Source organism: Mucor mucedo (genome assembly GCF_025094135.1).
Source record: "Mucor mucedo strain NRRL 3635 chromosome Unknown EV154scaffold_70, whole genome shotgun sequence".
Classification (NCBI taxonomy): Eukaryota; Fungi; Mucoromycota; class Mucoromycetes; order Mucorales; family Mucoraceae; genus Mucor; species Mucor mucedo.
In genome coordinates this window covers 70306-93985 of record NW_026252354.1, presented here as the reverse complement: position 1 = coordinate 93985, position 23680 = coordinate 70306, and the positions used below count along the sequence as shown (strand labels likewise).

General features: G+C 38.5%; 9 protein-coding genes across 9 annotated transcripts; 3 read left to right on the top strand and 6 right to left on the bottom strand.

Moving 5' to 3' along the window:
* Positions 1-9: 9 nt before the first annotated feature.
* Positions 10-992, top strand: EV154DRAFT_538868 (phosphatase 2C-like domain-containing protein; the record flags this gene model as incomplete). The annotated part of the gene is made up of 4 exons (XM_051604311.1): positions 10-213; positions 288-443; positions 508-554; positions 611-992. The coding sequence occupies 4 exons, from the start codon at positions 10-12 to the stop codon at positions 990-992; spliced, it is 789 nt and encodes a 262-aa protein (XP_051455843.1).
* A 74-nt stretch (positions 993-1066) lies between these two features.
* Positions 1067-1786, bottom strand: EV154DRAFT_565390 (uncharacterized protein; the record flags this gene model as incomplete). Its single annotated transcript, XM_051605899.1, has 1 exon — positions 1067-1786. One exon carries the CDS (start codon positions 1784-1786, stop codon positions 1067-1069), a length of 720 nt encoding a protein of 239 aa, XP_051455842.1.
* A 1138-nt stretch (positions 1787-2924) lies between these two features.
* On the bottom strand, positions 2925-5917 carry EV154DRAFT_553067 (nineteen complex-related protein 2-domain-containing protein). Its single transcript, XM_051605102.1, has 7 exons — positions 5841-5917; positions 5621-5774; positions 4979-5565; positions 4679-4926; positions 4047-4610; positions 3748-3987; positions 2925-3669 (listed from the first exon to the last, which is right to left on the bottom strand). The coding sequence occupies exons 1-7, from the start codon at positions 5908-5910 to the stop codon at positions 3355-3357; spliced, it is 2178 nt and encodes a 725-aa protein (XP_051455841.1). The 5' UTR covers positions 5911-5917; the 3' UTR covers positions 2925-3354.
* Positions 5918-6278: 361 nt separating this feature from the next.
* EV154DRAFT_565388 (uncharacterized protein) lies at positions 6279-6741 on the bottom strand (the record flags this gene model as incomplete). The annotated part of the gene is made up of 2 exons (XM_051605898.1): positions 6279-6643; positions 6714-6741. 2 exons carry the CDS (start codon positions 6739-6741, stop codon positions 6279-6281), a joined length of 393 nt encoding a protein of 130 aa, XP_051455840.1.
* Positions 6742-10029: 3288 nt separating this feature from the next.
* EV154DRAFT_423945 (uncharacterized protein) lies at positions 10030-13796 on the top strand (the record flags this gene model as incomplete). The annotated part of the gene is made up of 14 exons (XM_051596167.1): positions 10030-10291; positions 10527-10709; positions 10775-10923; positions 10984-11173; positions 11236-11418; positions 11478-11613; positions 11671-11997; positions 12068-12192; positions 12268-12455; positions 12522-12671; positions 12723-13177; positions 13259-13391; positions 13452-13644; positions 13708-13796. The coding sequence occupies 14 exons, from the start codon at positions 10030-10032 to the stop codon at positions 13794-13796; spliced, it is 2763 nt and encodes a 920-aa protein (XP_051455839.1).
* A 1445-nt stretch (positions 13797-15241) lies between these two features.
* EV154DRAFT_514631 (uncharacterized protein) lies at positions 15242-16539 on the bottom strand. Its single transcript, XM_051602159.1, has one exon. The coding sequence runs from the start codon at positions 16484-16486 to the stop codon at positions 15500-15502; it is 987 nt and encodes a 328-aa protein (XP_051455838.1). The 5' UTR covers positions 16487-16539; the 3' UTR covers positions 15242-15499.
* A 703-nt stretch (positions 16540-17242) lies between these two features.
* Positions 17243-19112, bottom strand: EV154DRAFT_514629 (P-loop containing nucleoside triphosphate hydrolase protein). The gene has a single exon (XM_051602158.1). The coding sequence runs from the start codon at positions 18868-18870 to the stop codon at positions 17278-17280; it is 1593 nt and encodes a 530-aa protein (XP_051455837.1). The 5' UTR covers positions 18871-19112; the 3' UTR covers positions 17243-17277.
* Positions 19113-19228: 116 nt separating this feature from the next.
* Positions 19229-20830, top strand: EV154DRAFT_544520 (adenylosuccinate lyase). The gene is made up of 2 exons (XM_051604605.1): positions 19229-19596; positions 19650-20830. Exons 1-2 carry the CDS (start codon positions 19260-19262, stop codon positions 20759-20761), a joined length of 1449 nt encoding a protein of 482 aa, XP_051455836.1. The 5' UTR covers positions 19229-19259; the 3' UTR covers positions 20762-20830.
* Positions 20807-23576, bottom strand: EV154DRAFT_446185 (Sec23-binding domain of Sec16-domain-containing protein; the record flags this gene model as incomplete). The annotated part of the gene is made up of 7 exons (XM_051597102.1): positions 20807-21067; positions 21128-21490; positions 21563-21773; positions 21847-22244; positions 22351-22757; positions 23034-23385; positions 23425-23576. The coding sequence occupies 7 exons, from the start codon at positions 23574-23576 to the stop codon at positions 20899-20901; spliced, it is 2052 nt and encodes a 683-aa protein (XP_051455835.1). The 3' UTR covers positions 20807-20898.
* Between the last annotated feature and the right edge of the window lie 104 nt (positions 23577-23680).

The window sequence follows — 23680 nt, the reverse complement described above, 5'->3', positions numbered from 1 at the left end:
ATCTTTAGCATGGAACAACCTAAACCTCATAAAGCACCTGGCTTTGAACTGGGTATTTGTGAGGATCGCAATAAACGATGCCGTAGAACCATGGAAGACGCACACACCTTCATCTTTAATTACATGGGTGTACCACGTCAAGGCTTTTTTGCTATTTTTGATGGCCACGCCGGAAAAGCAACTGCTGAATGGTGTGGTGCCAATTTCGATAAAGTAATGAAGAAACACCCCCTCCAGCCTTCATCATTGGAACTAAACCTCTGTTAATTTTATTTTTATTTTTTCAGGTACTGGCCAACGTCATTCAGTCGAGCCAAGACGAATCTGTACCGGAAATTTTAAACAAGGCCTTTTTGGCCGTTGACGGAGAAGTTAATCAACGTGAAGGTAAATTCTCTGGTTGCACAGCTATCATTGCTTACATCAAGGTGGTTGACGACAGAGTAAGTATGCGATATAAATATACATTATAAATGAAATGGAAGACTAATTAAACGAATCTTGTAGCGCATATTATATACGGGCAATGTGGGCGATGCGCGCGCAGTGTTATGGTAACATCCCTTCTATTTTGACGTGGATATCAATCTATACTAACTTGAGTTAACAGTCGTCAGAATAAGGCAGTGAGACTTTCGTATGACCACAAAGGATCGGATAGCCAAGAAGCAAAACGTATTATGGATTTGGGAGGATTTATGATGAATAACCGTGTAAATGGAGTATTGGCTGTGACAAGATCATTGGGTGATAGTGTGATGAAAGAATTTGTTGTGGGTAATCCATTCACAACAGAGACAGAATTAGGTCCCAACGATGAGTTTATGATTTTAGCTTGTGATGGTTTATGGGATGTTTGTGAAGATCAAGATGCAGTTGACCTCATCAAAGATATGTCAGATCCACAGGCTGCCAGTCAAAAATTATTAGATCATGCACTTGCTAATTTCAGTACAGATAATTTGAGTATCATGGTGATTCGTTTCAATTAACATAAATTTATTATTCCCTTATATTGTTTTTCCTTTTTTTTTTTTTTTTTCTTTTTCTTATAAACGTTTATTTACTACACATCGTGGAATTCACCTTCTATCACTCTTCCTCCGCCATTTTGTTGAAGTGGGATTCGAATACGCTCGCCTGTCATTGTCATCAACTTAATATCTGTCAAGGATACATTGCCTTCCACATCCATTTCCGCCACTGCAATCAATACAGATCCTGATTGTCCCAAATCCAATTCAATCTTGATATTCTTACTCCCATCAACCAACTTAAAAGATGATCCTCGCATAGATACGTTCTCAATCATTCGTTGTGGATGCATCCCATGCTGGATAAGCCAATCTCTGCCTTGCTCCGTCTCTGTCCATTGTTTTAATTTGCCCAACGCTTCTCCTTCTACCTTGCGTTTCTCTTTACCAAACACCTGCTGTTGTCTTTCAAACACACCTTGAACAAATCCAGACCAATTATCATTTCCTCGACCCGATTCAAACTGTCTTTTAAATCGCCAGAACCGAAATGCTAACACGGCTCCTAATCCACCGATACCAACCAGGATAAAGGGTCCCAGTATCACAATACCCATTAATCCCACACTACCCACTGCCGCCAGTGTTACAGTACGTTTTAAAGACGTGTTCCATACATTTCTTTCTTGTTGTCCCATGAACCGCATACTTTGCACCATGCTCATCCCTTGCCATGGAGCACCTCGCACACCATTTTGACGTCCTACCAAACGCGTTGTTTGCATCTTTATCGCATGTCTTGTTGCAAACATCTTTTTTTTTTTTTTTTTGTAATTAAAACAAGATAAAACGGAGCTTTTTTATTTTTATTTTTTGAATCAGCAGGGTTTAAAGAAAAAATTTTAAGCAGAGGGTCCGCCCACACGCAGAAAAAAATATCCTCGTTTATTACATACATATAACAATGAATCATTGATACCAAAAAAATCTTGATCAAGCTTACAGATTCAGTCTATTTTCATTATGTTACTTTTAAGATATCCCTCCAGAAATAAATTTTCATACAAATAAACACATCTTTTATTTAGTGGACAGCAAAAAAAAAGGGGTTATACTGGTTACAAAGTGGTTATTGCACGCACAATGTGAATAGACCAATAGTTAAGAATTGTAACTTTTCTATGGTTACGCATCAGAATGCATCTAGTAAGAGTGCAACCTATGATTCATCCACAAATAGAAATGTCCTTTGTTGCGAGGTTAAAACCTTATCTTGAATAATGTACTGATAAGGTTAAAGTTACATGCGTATCATAGAAGGAATCTTGTGGGTACTCTGGGCGTCAAGTTTAAACACGTAAGTTATACATGATATTACTTTTTGTTGCTTAGACTAGCTTGTGTCCCTCGCAAGCAAAATGATCAGTAGACTCGTCAAGATGGTAACTTGCTTTTATACAAAACGTGATTGAAGCAAATCATGCAAGTTAAATAAGCTCGAGCTGCTTTTTTAGAAGGACTGACGTAAGAAACACTACGCAAAAAAAAAAAAAAAAAAAAAAAAAAAAAAGGGAAAGAGAATCAACATTTATGCAGTGTATCCATGGCATTTATAAAGGAGTCAATATGCTCTTGGATGATCATTGATCTCGAAAAATAGAATGTCTCTCTTTTCATTGTTGATTTTTATATGTTATCACTCTTGAGGTTGCAAAACTTGACCAGGTCATATACTTTCTCAATAGAACTATCAATGCGCTAATTCGAAATCATTAGATGTATTCACGACAAATAACCTGGGCATAATGATTTCAATATGCTGTTATTCTTTTCATGACAGACGCCTCTTTTTGCTATTTAATAACATTTAAAAAAAGTACATCATATAAGAGTTAAAAGATGGATACACAGAACAATAAAAAATAAATTCTTCGACTAGGAATGATTATTCATCGTAGTTCCATCAAAGCTGCGATAAAGGGTGATCTATTTCGCATGCATGTTTATTGCTAAACTTTTAAATATGACGCTAGTTATCCACCCCCGTTTTCTTTTTAGACGGGCCGAGGGAAGGTCCCTTTAGGGTAATGTCTATTTCCTTTAAGATTGTAAAGACGTACAATGTTTCTCTCCTTCAGTCAGGGTGCCGATATGTCCCCTTTTTTTTTTGTTCATATCCAATTCCCCTTGAAAAAAAAAAGACCGACACATGTAAGAGGATTGATCAGTGGTATGTGATTACATCGCATTGTTATTTCAATGAGGTCCTCCCTTCTTTTTAGTAAACGCATTCTGGTATTTACATTCTTGGACAAATAAAAAAAAAAGTGGTGGGGATACAAAGAAGAGGAGGAGGAGGAGCAGGAGGAAGGGTGTGAGTTTACTTTTTTAAATGAGACAAGAGTAAGATAGCTTCGTTTTGAAGATGAAGATCAGCAGGATAAGTCTCGGGTTTAAGAATAGGTGTAATCACTCGATACATAATCATATCACCCAAGCGATCCAACTGGAATTTAGGCACATGTCGACGCCACACCATGAGAGTTTTTAAATATTTACATTGACTCCAAAAGAAGCGATGTTTCGCTTCTATTTGTTGGCCTTGAAGATCTGATTTAAGAATAATATTTTCTAATGTATCTGCAAATCGAAGCATTTGCTTTTCCAATACTTGCATCAATTCATCACAAAGATCCTGTTATAAAATAACCATTATTATCAGTTACTTTCCTTTTTTTTTTTTAGGTTGCATGTCATTTGTTTTTAACTTTACTTTATACGCTTTTTCATGCGTATCGACATAATACGAGATTTGTTCGATCACTTGCGATGCATATCTCATATCTCTCGATGAGGCTGCATTTAATGTATCCAACATACTCTTAACTTTCTTCACCATGGACTTTTCAACAACCTTATTCAGCATTTCAATGTCAGGATCCTCATGTTCGACAGAAACACCATACTCGGATAAAATACTGTGCCACTGCATACTATCAAAATCCATTGGATCCTACAAAATGTAATTTAGTTACGATACATGTTACATTGGAGACACAACAAAAGACCTACCGAAAAGGGATCCCAAGAGACAAGTTCTGATCGAACATAAAACTCAAAAGCACCTGGTAAACTAAGACTACCATAAGCCTTTTGATAATCATCATAGTACTCTAACTTCCAAGCCTCGAACTTGTCCTTGACAATACGTAGTGATTTAAACTCTGCTCCTACATCCGACATTAATTCATCCAATTTCTCTGTCTGAATCGAAGCTAATTTTGTATCTTTCTGCACAGAATAATCTTCGCCCATTTCATCATCTGTCCATAAACCTTGTTCTCTTACTGCCTCGTCCGCTTCTAAATCGTCAAGACCTGCTTGTTGTTGAACACGCCCAAGTCTTTCGGCTCTTCTACGCTCACGAGCAGCATCCGAGTTACGTAATTCTCTTACTCTTCCAAATTCATCCACTTCGGGTTCATCCATATCTTCATCCATTTGAGAGGATGCTGGTATATCTGCAAACAAGCATAAATCGTCTAAATTATGTTGCCATCTACGCGCTGTTACCACTTCGGTTTTAGTAGCAATGACATCGTGTACTTGAGATTCTAATTTTTCTAATTCTGGAAACTAAAACACCCATCCCCCTCACAGTTAATAAAACAAGTTCCTTTCTAATCCCCTTCTTCCGTCCTTACCTTGGCGTCTAAAAGTTCGCCCAAATCATTCACATATTGTGCGAGTTCTTGAAAGTAATTGTATCGTTTACTTGCCTTGTTGATCTCTTTAGTTAAATCGGCTTCAACAATATGTGAATTTTCAAGCGTCTTTAAAGATTCTTCGAGATTGGATTTATAGTGGTTCATGGATTCGGTCACTTGCTCTGTATTAATATCGAGTGATTTCATCACGTCACTTAGTACAGGTAATGTTGATGACTCGGGAACTATAAGAGAGAGTTTAGTACATGTATACAATAATTCATATGTATCCTTTACTTTGAGCGGGTCTATAGTTTAATGGAGGAGCATAAGGGTCGAAATCTTTTGTCTGTGCTCTGGCTCCACCATATTTCATCATTTCCTCCTCCCATCTCTCCATATCCTCTGACTGATTATCGTCTTCTGCCTCTTCAATTAATTCACGTACACCGGCTCTACGCTCTTTCTCTTGTGATTTGGCAGAGCCCTTATTCAAGGTGAATTTATCCCCCACGTATTTTTCAAACTCGGCCTCGCCGTCATCCCCAATATCATCCTCTTCTCTTGTTAAACGAGACCCGGTCTTATCTTCCTCTGTATCGTTTAATGAAATAAATCCATCATCTTCTGTGATCGAAATTCCTTTACGCATTTGTTCCCGTTTCTTTTTAGCAGCTAAAATGGCACCTGCGTCGGGAATCCCTACGCCATCCACAGTTGGATTCATGGTAGAAGGAAATTTCTCGTGTAAAAGGGCCTGATCATCGTTGGTTAAGGTCTTTACAGAGGCTGGTAAACTTGGTGTTCCAGCACGAAGTTTCTTTAATGATTCCGCATCATAGTGTGATGTTGTAGAAGTTTCGGTTTCCATTGGAGTCAAGTTACTAATACTTTAAATTAGGCAATGGTACTCTCTCTTTTTTAAAACACAAAACTTACTCTGGTATTTGTAATTGAACACTTTTACTGGCCCTTGACTTTTTCACTTGAAATTCTTCTACATCGCCTTCTTCCTCATCGTCAAAACTCAAGACTGATACCTTGGTCTTTTTCTTCTTGTCAGCGGACGTTAATGTCTTTTTGATGACAACCTCTATTTTTTTTTTTTCTCATTGTTAGTCTACTCAATGGCTCAAAGGTCCCCCTTTTTTTTTAGTACCTTCATTAGGTTCTTCTTCAGTCTCAACTTTTCGTCGGATATTCTTTGTACGTGAAGGTTTTTTAAACATGGTGAGGAAGGGTTAGAAAAGAAAAAAGACCCTACTTTTTTTTATCTTTTTGCTTTTTGTAACATTGATGTGACTTCTTTGTGACCTCATGCTCAAAAGTAAGTTATGCGAAAGTGAGATACGTGTAATGGATTTAGAATATATCATAAAACGGAAGACTTTCCAATAAAGGAAAAGGAAAGACGTAGAAAAGTAGCTTTTCTAGCTGTATCGTGTTTCTCTTTCGATTGTCAATTATTCTTCACAAGTTTTCCATCAACGCCTTTCCCATTTATGGGACCTCCAAGAGGGTAGGGAAATCCAATCTAATGTTTTTTGGCTCACGCGGGAAGAGAAGTTTCTTAGTGTGAGTGATTCTGGTGAAGATCTTACCAGGAACGTTCATTATCAAGAGCTTGAGGTTTAGACCTAATAAAGAACATAAAAATACGTCCATAAAAGAACATAATCGTATCATGTGTGCTTGCTGATAGAGAAGAGCTCTTTCTTTTAGCCTTCAATTCGTTGGAGATCAAGATTTGCCAGCTATTAGCGTCACCGGAATCATTTTTTACACGAAATTTTAACCTTGAAGCCACTTCCTTGAATCGACGTTTCCATGCCCTTTTTAACACGTCCAGATGCGTGCCACAGTAACTGTTGATTACTTTGTCCTTTGCAGTGTTCAAGAACAGATCCCAATATACTTCACTACCTTCATTGACAGTTGCTTGGAGAGCATCTGTTATTATGGCTATATAAATTGAGATTAAAAAGAAGTTTGTAACAAAACGACACGTCAAATTTAAGTACGGTTCATTTACACTCGGCATAATTAATATCTTGCGACATATTAAACACAAGAGAGTAAATAAATTGAAGAATAGATACTACTTTTATTTACAAAAAAGAACGATAAAGTTAAGAATATCTATAATATAAAAAATTACGAGTTCTGTAATAGAGTAAGTTTAAAGTATAAAAACCATGAGAGGCAAAGCGAAAAAAGGATATTCGGTTTTCAATAAAGGCGGGAAATTCAATATTTCATTACTATTGCAATTCCTACGCTGATCCATTACACCGTGCAGAAGTACATGTTTTAATTTGTAGCTGCCACTGACGAACAAGATGTATCATAAATTTAATAATGATTTATCCTATATACGAAAGTTCAAAACTCTGTCAATAAACATAAAAGACTGTCGCGGGGATTGACATGCTTTAAGCGAGATTTCATTTTTCTGTTTACGTTTTTTTTTTTTTTTTTTTTTTTTAATCAATCGTGAGGATATGATGTGAAGAATTATTTGTATATGCAATACTTTAATAAAGGCAATTTAAAGGTATCTTGATCCTGTTTACGGTAACAGTTTTACATTTAACATGAGACTATTATTCATCCAGTAAGTTTGACATTGCTTGCTAGAGCTAAGCTTTTATTTTTTTTAAAAAAAAAATACGCATTGATATCTGAAAAGTAACACGCGTTCGGTCACTTGCTGCGTTTTCTTTTAATGCTGTCAATACGTGCCGGTTACAAAATGATTAAATCTTTGCGGGGCTCTAAAAAAACTGTCTTCCCCTTTTATCTTTTTCTAACAAGGAGTCTTGGGTTATTTATTCAGTCATGAGCGACAACCTAACAAGAGACCCCAAAAGACTAAAGACAGACAGGGTAAAAACACAGATCGTATTGATTTTTGTTTATAGTCACTCACTTATTTTTTATAGTCGGTGTACCGTTCTGTTGATCCGAACCAAGGTAAATTCATTCATTCACGCACCATAAAATTTTTTCTCATGGATTTCTTTATAGATTTGACAGACTGCACGATTCAGCATGATTCACTTACACATCGAAAAGGATCGCAACATTCAAACGATTCTTCAAGCGAATCCCAGGTGAATAACCCAATGGATGTATCCCACTTGGACAGCTACGACCTTGACGAACAAAACATGATACTTGAATTACAAGATAAGAGCGAAGGTCTCCTCACAGAACAACCTAGTTACGAAGACGAAGACGACGATGAGGATATGTTTTACGAGGTTGAGTACGAGGACGTTGACCAAGAGGGTACACTCATTCCTACACAACAGTCGATACATAGTAGTGCAGAATCGAACGATATGCGTTTGCTCGAACAGCCCGTGCTTGATGACAAAGATAACGATCTCGACTTTACACAACAAGTGGCCGAGTCTGATGACGAACAAGACAGCGCTGAGTCTGCGGACGAAAATGTGCTAAGCGAGGATGAAAACAATGATGGGGAAGACGTGTCTGTGGATGAAGAAGGAATCTCGGTAAATAATGATTACATCAATTTACCTCCCGACAAAGAACCTGATATGATTCCACGTGCATCAACTCCAACTCCTATGACGCCACAAGACGATCCTGAGACAGAAGAGAACGACGTCGAAGAGCAAATGGTATCAGAATCTTTTGACAATTATCACCGTGCTTTCAAAAGTGTATGCGACTTGGAAGCTGCCTTTTTTAATAATTACGTCGGCGAAGAAGAGGAAGACCATGAACAGGTTGATAAATATAGCCAAAAAAGGAACGAAAATCTGGCAGAATTCGAATTTTCACATTTTGCCAATTATCAAGAGCCTGATGAACTGGAACGGGACGAAATTATAGAATCCCGCAGCTATGAGCATGAGGAGGATCAATCTGATAGTTTGGACATAGATGAAATTGAAGAGGAGCATTTGGAACAACCTATTAGCATTGGCGATGACGCTGTCTTGGAAACCATGATCCTTGCTGAGGAGAGTGGCATCGAGGATGTGGAAATTACAACCACCGTCGAGGATGTTGCTACTGTCGAGGATGTTGCCACTGTCGAGGATACCATCACTGTTGAGAATACCATCACTGTTGAGGATACCATCACTGTTGAGGATACCATCACTGTTGAGGATACCATCACTGTTGAGGATACCATCACTGTTGAGGATACCATCACTGTCGAGGATATAGAAATCACAGACCCTACCGAGGAAGTGGATCAAATTACATCTGACGTTGAGGGTGAAATGACATTGGATGCTGTTTTGCCACAAGAGGAGCAATTAGAGTCACTCGACGACGAGGAAATGCCTCTTATCAATGAAGATTCCTACTCCCGAGATACTGATAACACAAACATTGACGAGCTTGAGGACACATCAAATGCATCCGAAACAGATCCTGATGAAGAAAACGACGATAGTCTTGGTGCTATTTTATTTCCATCTCAGCCTATGTGCGACGAAATTGATGAAATTGACGATGATTCTGATGATGACTCGGTGTTTAAAGGACAACGCAATATGTATCCATTTATTAGCACATCATCCTCGAGTCAATCAATTGCGAACGATTCGAGCCAATTGATTGTAGATACTACCGAAATTACTAAAGCCAAATTAAATAATCTCGGTGAAGATACGGAATCGATCCAACCTACCGTCGCTCATGACGATATTGTAGACATTCCAACGGAAGAAGTCTTTGTTCAATCTACCGGAATTGATACGCAATATAACGCCGAAAGCTCCAAACCATCGGACAATTCCGTTTCATTGGGTCCTGAAATGTCACTTCAAGAGAATCCTTTTGGTGTGAAGGGAAAAAATCCTTTTAAAGAATATGTCGAAGATATAAACGCAGCCTTTGACCAGATGATTGACACCGCATTTGCCGACCTTCGTAACGTACTTTCAAAGCCATTGTTTCCATCTAGAACGAGCACGGCTTCACCAGGTCATACGTCTTCAACAGAACCGGCTTCTGCAATTATTCCCACAGAAACACCATCAATAGCAGCTACACCAATAATCGGTTTAACTGCTGATAATTCACCAACATGTGCTTCTAGTTCATCAATAGCAGCTACAGCTACAGAGACAACACCAATATCAACTATGGCAATAGAAAGTCAAAGCCTAGCCGCTACAACGCTACTTGATCTAACTACACAAAAAGAGCTTAAAACTGATCCGGATGCATCGCCCAAAGAAAACATTTGCCAGTCAGAACAACATATCATTGAAATTTTAGATTCTGATGATGAAATGGACGTGGATAACACTCCGGAAGAAGATGCTTCTGGTATTGCAGTTGCCGAACCTGTAGTTGAAATGGATACTGACATCATAGAAGAAAATGTTGAAGATCAGATACGACCACCTATTTTGGATAATAACGATCTAAAAATTCCACGACACTGGCGAGATGAAGAGTCAAAATTAATGTCGAATTACCGAAGTCCTACGACACAAGAGCTTGTCAAGACAAAAGTCGGGCTGGAAGACATTTTAGAGGCCGATAATAGTATAAAAATGTGGTGGTATGATGCCTTTGGAAACGATAATGGTCAAATATATTTATTCGGAAAAGTATGTTTACAACTTGCAATTTTAAAAAACCTCGTTTAATTTCCGTTTAATAGGTTTTTGATGAAACTCATAATCGGTATGTGAGCCTTTGTGTTGAAGTCAAAGAAGTTTTAAGAGAAGTGTTTATTCTTCCACGAAAACACGTTTTGGATGGTAAGATGCACTCTTTTAAATTAAGTCTGCCGTTGCTAACAATCTTCATATAAATATATACATATACATAAAAAAAAAAAAAATAGCCGGAAACGTTTTCCAGCCGAGGGTCGTTACGTTAGAAGATGTTCAAATAGAACTTGCACAATTATTGGCCTCAAAAAATATCAAAACATACAAAACAGAAGTTTGTACTCGAAAATACGCTTTTGAATTAACAGATGTTCCTAAAGAAACACAATATATCAAGTTGACATACTCTTATCGTGGTAATATATTAATACAAGCAGTAAGGGCACAACGCATGTTTCTAAATTTGTTCCTCTTTATTTAGATAATGGTTTTTCTGCCAGTACCAGTGGTGTCACTTTTAGTCGTATGTTTGGAACTGAAATCAAACCCTTAAAGCAATTCATAATCCAAAATGATATAATGGGTCCATGTTGGCTTCATATCAGGAATTGGGGACATGCCATACAAAAAGTAAGATACACGTATAAAAAGAAAAGATATCAAAAGATATATTAAATATTTGTGACACAGCGTTCGTGTTGCGCCGTAGAAGTTACATTGTATTCACACGGTGAATGTTCTGTCATCAAGGATACAAGTGGAAAACCAATAAAAGATGGTCCACCTCTCAACGTGCTGGCGCTAAGTCTGGACTTCAGAATGAATTATATTAAGAATGAAAATGAAATATTGGCAATTGGTGGTTTCAGTTGTCCTGATGGTAATTATATATTTCCTTTCCTTCAAAAAAAAAAAAAAATGAATGCTGAAATACTTGTATAGTGGATATTTGTAATCAAGAGACTGCAACATCTTCTCCTTTTGAGCGTTTCTCCTTTACCAGAAGCTTGCCTGAATATGATCATTCCCCAGAGACGTTTTCTCGTATTCGTGAAGAATATGAAAAGACCCACAACAACATTATTCATAAAAACACAGAAGAGGCAATGCTTCGAGCGTTTCTTTGTAAGTAACCTCATTTTATTTGCTGCATGTTTTATTAATTTTAACACCGTTTACCAAAGCAAAACTTCAACAAGTCGATGCTGATATCGTAATTGGACACAATTTCACGAACTCGATGCTGGACATCCTTTTACATCGAATGAGGAAATTTAAAATTGAAAACTGGAGTCTATTAGGAAGACGTATTCTTACAGAGTAATATACATAACAAAACAACGACCGTTATTTTTTTTCTCAAACCGATTTTTATAGACTTCCTTCTCTTCAACCGTATTCAGGTGGAATGGGTTTTAGCTATACGCAGGAACAATCGGTCATGTGTGGCCGTTTGGTGTGTGATACGTATACAGCATCTCAAGATCTTTTAACATGCAAAAGCTATCAATTGTCAGATATGGCACTATCTGAATTGGATGTGGTAAGAGAACCATATATGATCAAGAACTTGGATCCGGCACTTTGCGAGATTGAGCTGGCACGACACTGCTCTTTTGATGCTTACTTGGCGTTTGAAATTGCGGTAAAATTACAAATCCTTCCTTTAACAAAGCAGCTTACGAATTTGTCTGGGAATTTATGGTATATATACAAATGTAAATGGTGTATGTTATATAAGTTGATGTAACTTTTTTTTTAAAAAAAAAATTAGGTCAAGGAGTATGAATGGTGCTCGAGCTGAAAGGAACGAGTATTTGTTGTCGCATGCTTTCTATAATGAACAATTCATATGTCCAGATAGACCATTGAAAAATGGAAAGAACGACAACGACATGGGTAAGAACTCATTTTTGCATTTAAAACTATGATGCATCGAACCTAACCCTCCCCCCTATTTTGCTTTTTATTCAGAATCGAAAAATTCTCCTGTCGAGCCTATCACATCCATGTCCTTTGAAGGTGGTTTAGTGCTTGAGCCTCAATCTGGTTTTCATGACAAATATGTCTTACTACTCGATTTCAACAGTTTATACCCGTCCATTATGCAGGAATACAATGTATGTTTTACAACCATGCATCGTACACAGCCAGGCGAATTGGTAAGAATATAAGCAAAATACCTTGCGCATGTTTGTTTCCTCTTTACCTAATACAATATGTTATAGAACTATAATCCAGATGATATCCCAGCGATTCCTGACCCAGATTGCCCTGAAGGAATTCTGCCACGTCTTGTTCGCATGTTTGTCGAACAAAGAAAACACGTCAAAAAACTGATGAAGGATCCTACCTTATCCGCTTCGACCAAGAAACAGGTATGTTGTCACACAGTAAAAATTGCCACTTAAACTCACACTATTTAAAAGTACCACATCGAACAAATGGGGTTGAAATTGACCGCAAATAGTATGTATGGCTGTCTTGGTTCGAGCATTTCCAGTTATTACGCACGTCCTTTAGCTATGTTTATTACATCCAAAGGACGAGAAATTCTACAAAAAACTGTCGAATTAACACAACAGATGGGATACAAGGTTCTCTATGGTGATACCGATTCAATTATGGTTGAAACCAAAGTGAACGATTTCGCTTCTGCAGAGGCCATTGCCAGAAAAATTAAAACAAGAGTTAACAAGGAATACAAATACTTGGAAATTGATCTTGATGGAATGTTTAGGAATACCTTATTATTGAAGAAGAAAAAATATGCTGGTCTGTTGATTAACAAAAGATATGATGGTCATTTGGAAAGCACTGTGGAAGCAAAAGGACTGGAAATAGTGCGCCGAGATTTCTGCGATATATCAAAACGCATCTTAAAGTAAATTGTCTCTTTTTTTTTCGTTCATCATTATGCAAATTCAATTACATCTACCAACACTAATACTTTTTTTTTTTGCAGACATGTTTTAACTATGATTCTCACAAGTACCTCACGGTCGGATCTTTCAAAAAGGATTAGGTTTTTTATTGAAGAGGAAGCTACCAGTATTAAGAAAACTGCTTACCCTTTTAACGACTTTATCATTCGAAAGGTATTGCTTCTATCCCCTTTGATATGTTTGTTACTAAAGCTCATACAATTTTCTTTTTAGCAAATTGCAAAGGAACCCGAACATTACAAAAATCCCAATATGCCACAAGTCGCGGTTGCCAGAATCATGCGTGCAAAGTCATTAGCGGTTAATGAAAACGACATCATTCCTTACATAATGTGTAAATCAGATCAGATAGGGAAGCCAATACCTCGCATGCCAGAGGATGTGGCTGAAGGAAAATATGCTATAGGTAATCCTAAACTATTTTTGTTTTCTTCTGAGAAGTTCTAATGAGTATGTTTATTTACTTTAGATTTTGATTATTACATTAGTCACCAAATTTTACCCCCACTACGCAGACTATGTGAACATATTCCCGGCAAAGCTTTCGATGATTTTTAAAAATAAAGTATTGTTATGCGGTATACATTCCTTTTCATTTTGCGTTTTGTCTTTTTGAGAGGATCTAAATGACACAGACAAGTAGGGTTGTGCTGAAATTTCAAATTCGCTATACTTTATTTTATTTTGAGTTTGACATATTGAAGAATTGTTTAGACCATTATTTTTAATAGATAACGTTCAATATTAGTATTATATTCGCGTATCTATTTTGTCAGCATGTGTATTTGGATTTAAAGATTACGCTGTGAGGTATCACACAGTATAAAAATTTTGTCTCTCTCTGTGGTCGTGGCATATCATGCCAAGTGACAAGATAATGAGTCGATGCGGCGTAAGGGATATCAGATTCAGCTGAATGGTAACTGTCGATGACTGCATATCCCTGCCCAACGTAGGTCCCAAATTCGTTTCCAAGGGAGATTCACCTCCACAAGGAGTGGAAGTACTTCCAGTTTGCATCATCTTCACAGCAATTTCCTGATGATCTGTTTCTGACTTTCGGTTAACATAGTGCGTCTTGCAGTTACTGATGATAGAATGAGTATAGTCAAAGCAATCCAGCGTTTTTCCACGTCCTTTATATCATCCTTGAGGTAGATGACGGCTGTACGCCCCCATTTTACCTGTCTTTTAGTTGGGTCTCTAAAGTATATGCTCATCAAAATCATCGCCTTCTATTTTCCTCTTTGCTGATATTATTACAAAACCACTATAGTCAAAGCATACAAACTTTCCACATTTCTAGTACAATGGTAATGTCCAAACCTATGTAGATAAGCCTTAGATGGAAATTTATTCTTGCTAACAACAATCTAGATAAGCAATGATGAAAACATGGTTTTTTTTAAAGTTTAACATCTGGACTGATCATTTGAAACTAAAGAAATAAAAATACAGTTGGAAGGGAATATTTTAATGAGATCAGGGTTTATAAAAATGAATCGTTGTGGACTATAATCTTTTTGTGAAGTGAATCCCCGGTAACTAAGCTATTTTTTGCCCCGTTACATGCTTTAGCGGAACAGCAATTGGTTAAGAGGGGTCAACGAATTTATTTACAACAGTAGATAGATCACATAAAGCTCTGTACGTAATCTAAATTGTGCATAAATGAAGTTTCACAAAAATTAAGAATGATAAAATAACAAAAAAAAAATAGATTTATTTTTTTTATGCGGTTAATCATCTCCTACTTCGAAACCACAGTAACACTGGTTGTCTTGACAGACGACATGAAGTTCCATCACTTGTCCGGCGTCAGATTGTTGGCAGCGTTGAGCACAATTACTCACTTCACCCGTACACGATGTATCACAGTTGTCTTCTCGCTTTAGGAGGGATGGATCCACAAATCGGTTATATACGGCTGCACAATGATACAGAGACATCATACCCAACAGGTAACAAATAAGAAAGATTGATTTAATCATTTTTTATTGAGGGTTTTTTTTTTTTTGTATTTAATATCCATTTTTATATACTTTTTTTTTTTTACATATAAAAAAAGGGGAGGGGACGAAGGAAGAGGAGACAACATGAGCTATGAGACAACAACAACAAGATTATAGATTAAATGGGGGGTGGGAGGATGGGAGTAAAAGCAATAATAATACAAATATACAAAGAAAGGGATGTGTGTGTGTGTAAGGGGGGGGGGGGGGGTATAGGCAATAAGAGGGAAAAAAATACCAGTATTATTTTTATCCTCCCAAGGAATGTCTCCTTGATTCCATTATTGTTGGTTCAACAGGTAGAGCATAGTGAGGTGGTGCACTCGGTGTGTAAGCGGGCGGTGGTAATTCCGGTGTAACTGTACATCGACTACAGTTTGTTGCTGCAGAAGTCGTGGCATGATCATGACTGTGGCCTAAGCCTTCATCCTCCATACCGTCTAATTCTTTGGCAGTCGGTGCAGACGGACTTGGTGCTGTTGCTTGAGAACTGATGGACATGACAGTGCGTCGGTTTTGTTGTTGTGCTTGCTTGCTAATGAGTGAATGTCGATCTTCTGCAATAGATAAAGCAGGTGGGGCAGATGGTTCCATTAAGGGTGTATCCACTAATGAATGAGTTGAGGAAGACGCAATGGATCTAGCACCGCCGTCGCCACTACTGCCACCTGGAATACTCGAATCAGTTATCGTTGCTCGGTCTGCTTCTCCACTTAATTCATAGGTTGATCCTTCATTTCCTTCCTCATCACTCTCTCGTTGTTTTCGGTGTCTTCTTCTCATTCGTGTGAAAATTACAATGGTTGCAACAATGGCTATCACGCCTAATCCACCGACTAGCGATAAAATCGTACTCATTCTTTTCAAGGCCTGTTTGTCCTTTTCCAAATCCTCCTTGACTGAATTTTGTCGGTTGGGATCACTGGCTGCCGTCTGACTAGCCTGTTGTTGTTGTTGTTGTTGTTGTTGCTGGGCTGGATTCGTACCGGATATATTATAAAATACAGGTAGAGAAGGCGTGGCGGCAACGATGATGGTTGTATAAACTACATCGACTTGGGTTTTAACGTGTTGGTCATCATGGGTATCTTTACGTGAAGAGACATGGGTTGGTTGTCCGTCATCTTGTGTTAGTGTAATAGTGGGTTTTACAGCTTCAAAAAGTAAATGTTCATTTGCTTCAATTAATAAAGTCAATTGAAGTAAAGTAAACAGAGACAAATAAAATAGCCTCATCTTTTTTATTTTTTATTTTTTTTATTATAATAAATATATAAACACAGGCAAAGGAAAAGAGAGAGAGAGAAAAAAATAAATAAACAAGGGGATAATCTATATACAGCAAAAGGATGGTACAAAAGTGTGAGTGTGAGTGTGTGTGTGTGTGTCTAAAAAAAGGATCCAATGACCTAACCCAATAATAGATATTGAGTAATAGAACATCGGTTGATTTCGGTCCTATCCTCGCCACAACTCAATTATGGGATCGTTATTCTCCTTTATATATATATATATCCATTCGTGTACATCAATAACACACATCTTCCCGGGTAATAACGTATTTCGGTCGTAAAGGAAAGGTGCTCTTTTAGGACGGACTACAAGGAAAAATTAATAGCCATTTTTAGAGCATGGCATCATTTTATGTCTGTCGTGCCTCTCCCGCCCATCATCAAGTAGCACGAGGTTCAACCTATTATCCTATGAGTACCTATGACGCTGTAATCATTCCATGTGGAACTCACCTCTATCTGTCTTAACACACTCCTCCTGCTTTAGGCTACAAAGTGATGGGTTGATTAGACAGATATTTATGGAGAGATGATAGTGTAACTCTTTCTTCATCTTGTAATTTAAAATTAAAAAAGTAGGTTTCTCTCCGCTTTAAATACATGAAATCGAGATTCAAACAAGAAACTTTTTAATTAAAGGCATCACCCCTCGGGTTAGAACAAAATATAGAGATATATAAAAAAAAAAAAAAAAAAAAATCTAGATTTATTATAATACAATAAGATACATAAATCTTAAGTCATGACAGTACCGTCGCGGATCGATCGACGAATACGATCGGACATCATACGGTCTTTACGGCCAATGAGAGAAGTAGCTTTTCCGGTTTGGCCAGCACGAGCAGTACGTCCCACACGATGCAAGTAATCAACAACAGATGTAGGGAAATCATATAATACCACATGATCCACAAAAGTCGTATCAATACCACGAGAAGCAATATCTGTACTAATCAACACATTATGATCCACAATACCTTCCTCACCATCCACTACTTTAGGTTGAGAGAACAATTCTAAAGCCTCAGTTCGGTCCATAGGTGCATCCTTGTACAGCGCTAAAGCCTCTAAATTCTTGGTCTGTAAAAATTTGTGCAAGATCTCTACTGCTTTCTTGGTGTTACAGAACACAAGTGTTTTATCATCCTTGATATTCTTCTTCAAAACTTCCAGTAAAGCCAATTGTCGGTTACCTTGGAAACGTTGAAGATCAACAAAGGATTGTTTCAGGTTGGGTAAAGCCTTGTGTAAAGAAGGTGTAGTGATTTTTGTCATTTTGGGAAACAGCTGATCCAAAGCATTATGGACTGATCTGGGTAAAGTAGCCGACACAATCATGACTTTCTCGGGTACCTTTGTCTTTTCAGAGATATCCTGAATACGTTGAATAATATTTCTACAGTCCTCTCCCCATCCAGCATCAAACAACGAATCCGCTTCATCGATAATTAAATAACGGGTATCTGCTAATGAAATAGTACCATCCTTTTGATATGAGACCAAGGTGGTAGGTGTCGTCACTAAAATATCAATCGGTCCATTGGCTAATATTTCAGAGACTTGACTTCTAGGTGTACGTCCTCCTAATCCTACTGCACGGAATTTGGTGACATGACTGAGTCCTTTACAACTCTTGACTACCTGACTGACTAATTCTCGTGTGGGCACCAACACAATCGCACGAGGGTGATCTAATCTTCTTTTGGGGTTTCCCTTTCGCTTCTCATCCGCCTTCAACATATCAATGGTAGGTAATAAATAGGCAAGTGTCTTACCGGAACCAGTCTCAGCGGCCACAAGCACATGACGTTTACGACGATCCATTAACTGCGGAATGGCTAACGCTTGAATCTCGGTGGGTTTAGGATCTTGTACATTATTGTTGGCATTCAACACAAGTTTAGCAGCAAGGAGTGTATCGGACGATAGGTTGAGATCCTCAAAGGTTTGTGTAGCTAAAAAGGCAGCTAATTGTTTAGCATTACTAGGTTGATCTTCCGTTACTAGATCGGGTGTATTTCGACTGTTGGTGACAATGGCAGAAGGGTGGTTTGAAGGAATGGTCTCTAAACGTCTCTTGACAGGTACATAAGGTGCATTGGATGCACTACGAGGTTTGTTGGATTTGAGAGCTGCCTTGAGTAGATCACGACGTTCTCGACCGTTAAGTCCGTCAGGTCGTAAATGTTTGGTTAAAGAATTGACGTTGGGTTTTTTCAGTGCTGTACGTTTAGAACATGCAATGGAAGTAGCTGAGAATAATCGAATGCAGGACTCCAAGGTTGTCAGTGACACCTTGGACTTTTGTGTATTTACAAGAGAGATCATTTAAGTTTGAAAGAAAACTAGGGGGGGGAGGGGAGCCTGAAGAGGGATTTGCGAGAAGCAGCAGGGCCAGTAATGAAATTGAAACTCAAACGTCAAAAATTAAAGGTCCAGAGAGTGACCCTCATCTCTTTTTTTTTTTTTTCTGCTTTGGTGTGTGTGTGGGTGTGGGTGTGTGAACCCTTTTTTTCATTGGGCGCAAGATCTGCTTGATTCAAATCACCCAGCGGGGCATTAAAACTGATGGGACTCACACAGAACAAGCCACCAAGATGTAAGAGTCAGCGGTCAATTTTGGGGGAGAAGCATCAATCATATAAATCTGGCCACTTTTTTTTATTCTGGCTTTTTCCGCATCCTTTATATTTTCCTTCAAGAACAATTCCCCAACAATGGCCGGTGTTCACGATAAGTACCAGTCACCTTTGACCTCTCGTTATGCCTCCAAGGAGATGGCTTACAACTTTTCTGACGACAAGCGTTTCTCTACTTGGCGTCAACTTTGGACCAACTTGGCTATTGCTGAAAGACAACTTGGTTTGACTGATATCACTGAAGAGGCCATTGAGCAAATGAAGGCCAATATCTTTAACATTGATTATGTTATTGCTGCTGAAGAGGAAAAGAAGCGTAGACACGATGTGATGGCTCACGTCCATACCTTTGGTTTAGTTGCTCCTGCTGCTGCCCCCATTATCCATTTGGGTGCTACTTCTTGTTACGTTACTGGTAAGTTTTTAAATTTCTTATTTTGTATCCATCATGCTAATTTGAGAATGCAGACAACGGTGATTTGATTATTATCAAGGATGCTTACGATATTGTCATCAAGAAGCTCGCAAAGTGTATTGACATTCTTTCCAAGTTTGCTGAAGAATACCGTGCTTTACCTACTTTGGGTTTCACTCATTTCCAACCTGCTCAACTTGTCACAGTTGGTAAGCGTGCTACTTTATGGATCCAAGAGTTGTTATGGGATTTACGTAACTTTGAGCGTGCACGTGATGATCTCAAGATGCGTGGTGTCAAGGGTACTACGGGTACTCAAGCCTCCTTCATGGCTCTTTTCAATGGTGATCATGATAAGGTTGAAGAATTAGATCAATTGGTCACTGAGCTCTCTGGTTTCAAGGAAGCTTATCCTGTGTGTGGTCAAACTTATGCTCGTAAGATTGATATTGATGTCATCCATCCTCTTTCTGGCTTTGGTGCTTCTGCTCATAAGATTGCCACCGATATCCGTCTTTTAGCCAACTTGAAGGAGATTGAAGAACCTTTTGAGAAGGATCAAATTGGATCTTCTGCCATGGCCTATAAGCGTAACCCTATGCGTTCAGAGCGTGTGTGTTCTCTTTCTCGTCATTTGATGATCCTCATCAACGATGCTCTTCAAACCAGTGCTGTTCAATGGTTCGAACGTACTTTGGATGATAGTGCTAACCGTCGTATCTCACTTCCCGAAGCTTTCTTGACGACCGATATTGTCTTGACCACCTTACAAAACATCTTTGAAGGTATGGTTGTGTACCCCAAGGTCATTGAACGTCGTATTCTCCAAGAATTGCCCTTTATGGCTACCGAGAACGTTATCATGGCCATGGTAAAGAAGGGAGGTGATCGTCAAGAATGTCACGAAGAGATCCGTGTGTTGTCTCATGAGGCCGCCTTTGTGGTCAAGATGGAAGGTGGAGAAAACGATTTGATTGAACGTATCAAGAAGACTAAATATTTCGAACCTATCTGGGCTGAACTTCCTGCTTTATTGGATCCCTCTACTTTCATTGGTCGTGCTCCTCAACAAGTCGACTCTTTCTTGCTCAAGCATGTGAAGCCTGCATTGGCTCCTTATGCTGATTCTCTTAAAGATCATACCAAGGCCGAATTATCCGTTTAAAAAAAAACACACATATTCTCGACTGTACATTTTTTACCATCATAAATTATTTTTTGTTTTTCTCAATTTATATCTACACTGTGTAATATTTTTTTATTTTATTTTTGTGTGTGTGTGTGTGTGTTGGTAAAGAAAATTTAAAACGGACGGCTCATGATTTCAGTGGATTTTCTGGAGGGAGCAGGTTCATGGGCAACGATTTCATCTCCACTCACGAATTTTGTAAAACTTCCTTCTAATGAACCCCAAAGTGAGGTTAATGTCTTTTTCTGGAATTTAGGGTTCAGCCACGATGCAGGGTCAACACTAGAAAAGAGCTGTCAGAATGAAACTATAACATGCATATACATCTTTTTTTTTTTTTACCCATTCTTTTTCTTTCGAGCGTGCTGTAAATGAGTCCCAAGCGCCAAAACTTGATCTATGAGCTGTGCATGCAAATAAGGGCTTCCCTTGGTAAAGGATTTAATGGATTGATCTATGGCGTCATGATATCTCTCAGCTTCGTCTAATAATCCATAATCGGACAAAATCCAGGCATGAGCCAATTTATAACCTTGTAAAAACGGCAAGCATGCTGACGCTCCTGTATGTAAAGATTGTGCGAATTCAAAAATCTCGGATAATTGGTATGCTTCTACGTTGGGTGTATCACTGCCTAAAAGTGTTAATCGGACCTGAATTGTATCAATTCCCGAATGCATTGCATTTTGAGGTGAAAGAAGGTAACTTGAAAGGTGAGGGAGTGGGTGAGAACAATTTTTTTTTTTTTTTTTTGGTTGACACGTTGCTAACACATACCATATATGAGCTGCTTCTAACCATCCTTGTTCCTTCATGATATCTCCAAATGCCGTCAAGGCTTCTATATCTCGAGGTGTCCGATTTGCCAGCATGATGGCCAATGTATCTCTCCATTTAACCAGTTGAGATAATTGAGCAGGCGGTGTTACTGTTTGTAAACCATAAGGTGTATTGACATGTTGCACGTCACTGACAAGAAATTCGTTCACTATGAACGAAAAAAAAGAAAGAAAATTAATCTAGCTGATTTTCTGTCCCAGGGTTTTAATAATATAACTTACTGGCTATGCCACCAGCACCTGAAAACAAGGAATACATGACACGTAAAGCTTGATTGTTACCAGCAATATTATTAAATCTTCGTTGTTTTCTCATTTCGGGTGTAGCGTTCATTTCTCTATCGACGAAATTGGTGATGACTCTTTGCCATAAATCCTTATCAACACAACTACTGATAATCAAGGCATGGGCCCATAGGTCCTCTTGTACTGCAAAATCCACGGCACCTTTACGATCCCCGTTTAATAAGAAATGCTCGATTTTTGAAAGCATATGATCTGATAAATCTGCATCTGCATCCTCAGGTGTATTGGCAGGATAAGAAGGGATGGTGAAATTGGTTTCTTCTTCAACGTGTGTTGGACGTAATACTTGTAAAATCGCTTGATCCATCTTATCTCTAATTTCCCCATACAAAAAGAAAGAGGGGTTAGTCTTTTTTTTTTAATGATGTGAATCGGTGGTGCAATTTTATAGTGTGCCTTCTTTTTTTTTTATTATCTTACTTGTCGTTTATGCTTCCTTCAGTCTCCACTAATACTTTGACTAACTGCCATAATAAAATCTTTGCCTGTAGTTGTTCATAATCTAAGGAACCTACAGCCATACCTTGCTTATGATTTTCAAATGTATTCAGCATGTGTGTCATAAACACAGCCACATCCTTTTTCTTTTGTTTCGTGCCCACTTTACTATCACCCAAGATAGGACCTGGAAACGCTGGCTTTGGAATCATGGTCTTCAAATGTTTGATCTTGATCGGACCGGGTTGTGGTTTGACCGTAGACGAGTAATAGTTGGTAACGGTGCGTGGAAAAGTCACAAGCATTTTACCTCCAAACCCAAAAGTGACGATAGGACAACCTCGTGCTCTGCCAAGTGGATCCACGGCAGGTTGTGCAGGTTGGTAATGCTGATCATAGACAGCACCGGTATTATACCCCATGCCTCGCGTCGCTGTCGACTGTTCCTGGTGTTGATGCTGGTGCTGTTGTTGTTGTTGTTGCTGTTGTTGTTGTACTTGTGAAGCGCCGTACAAATCTTGCATGGACTGATGTTGAGCACCATTGTAATACAAGTGGGGTTGATGTCTCGGATCACTGGCTGGAGGATAGATGGGCAGTTTATTAGAAGCATCGAGAGAGGAATAGACGGGAGCAGTAGGTGGTCTTTCAACTGGTGGATGGACATACATGGTTTCATCTTTTTGATGAGGGTAATAGTTGTAGTCTCCAATCTGTTGTTGAGAAAATGCTTTTGTCAATGGAGCTAATGAAGGTGTCATGGTGTTTGTGGTAGAAGCAGGTGTAGCTGATCGTGATATGGCCCCGAGAGGTCTTCCACATTCCTCACAAAACTTTGACTTGGGCTTATTTTCGCCGTTGCAGGTGGGTTCGGGACAAGGTAAAAAGACATCGGGTGTGGGTTGTCTAGATGAAGCCAATTCTGCATAATTAATAACAGCGGCAACGGTGGGGGCGGTGGCGGTGGAAGCATGTGCGGTGTTATTGGCAATGGGTGGGGTATAAGTTTGAGGCATACTCTTGTCTACGTGATAATAAGTGTTCTCCGATGCGGACTGTTGTTGGTTGTAATGAGGTTGATAATCACACTCTTGATTGGTATTGGGATCATAATAATGAAGTTGACCTTGCTCATCGTAATAATAATGAACATTGGGATCAAATTGATACCATTCACCTTGTGTTGTTTCACTGTAAGGTGTTGTCATTACAAAATAAAGTTACTCTTTACAAACAAGGAATAAAAAAAAAAAAAAAAAGAAGCGAAATTAAAATAACAAATACGTGATCCAAGTATATATTTTAATATTTT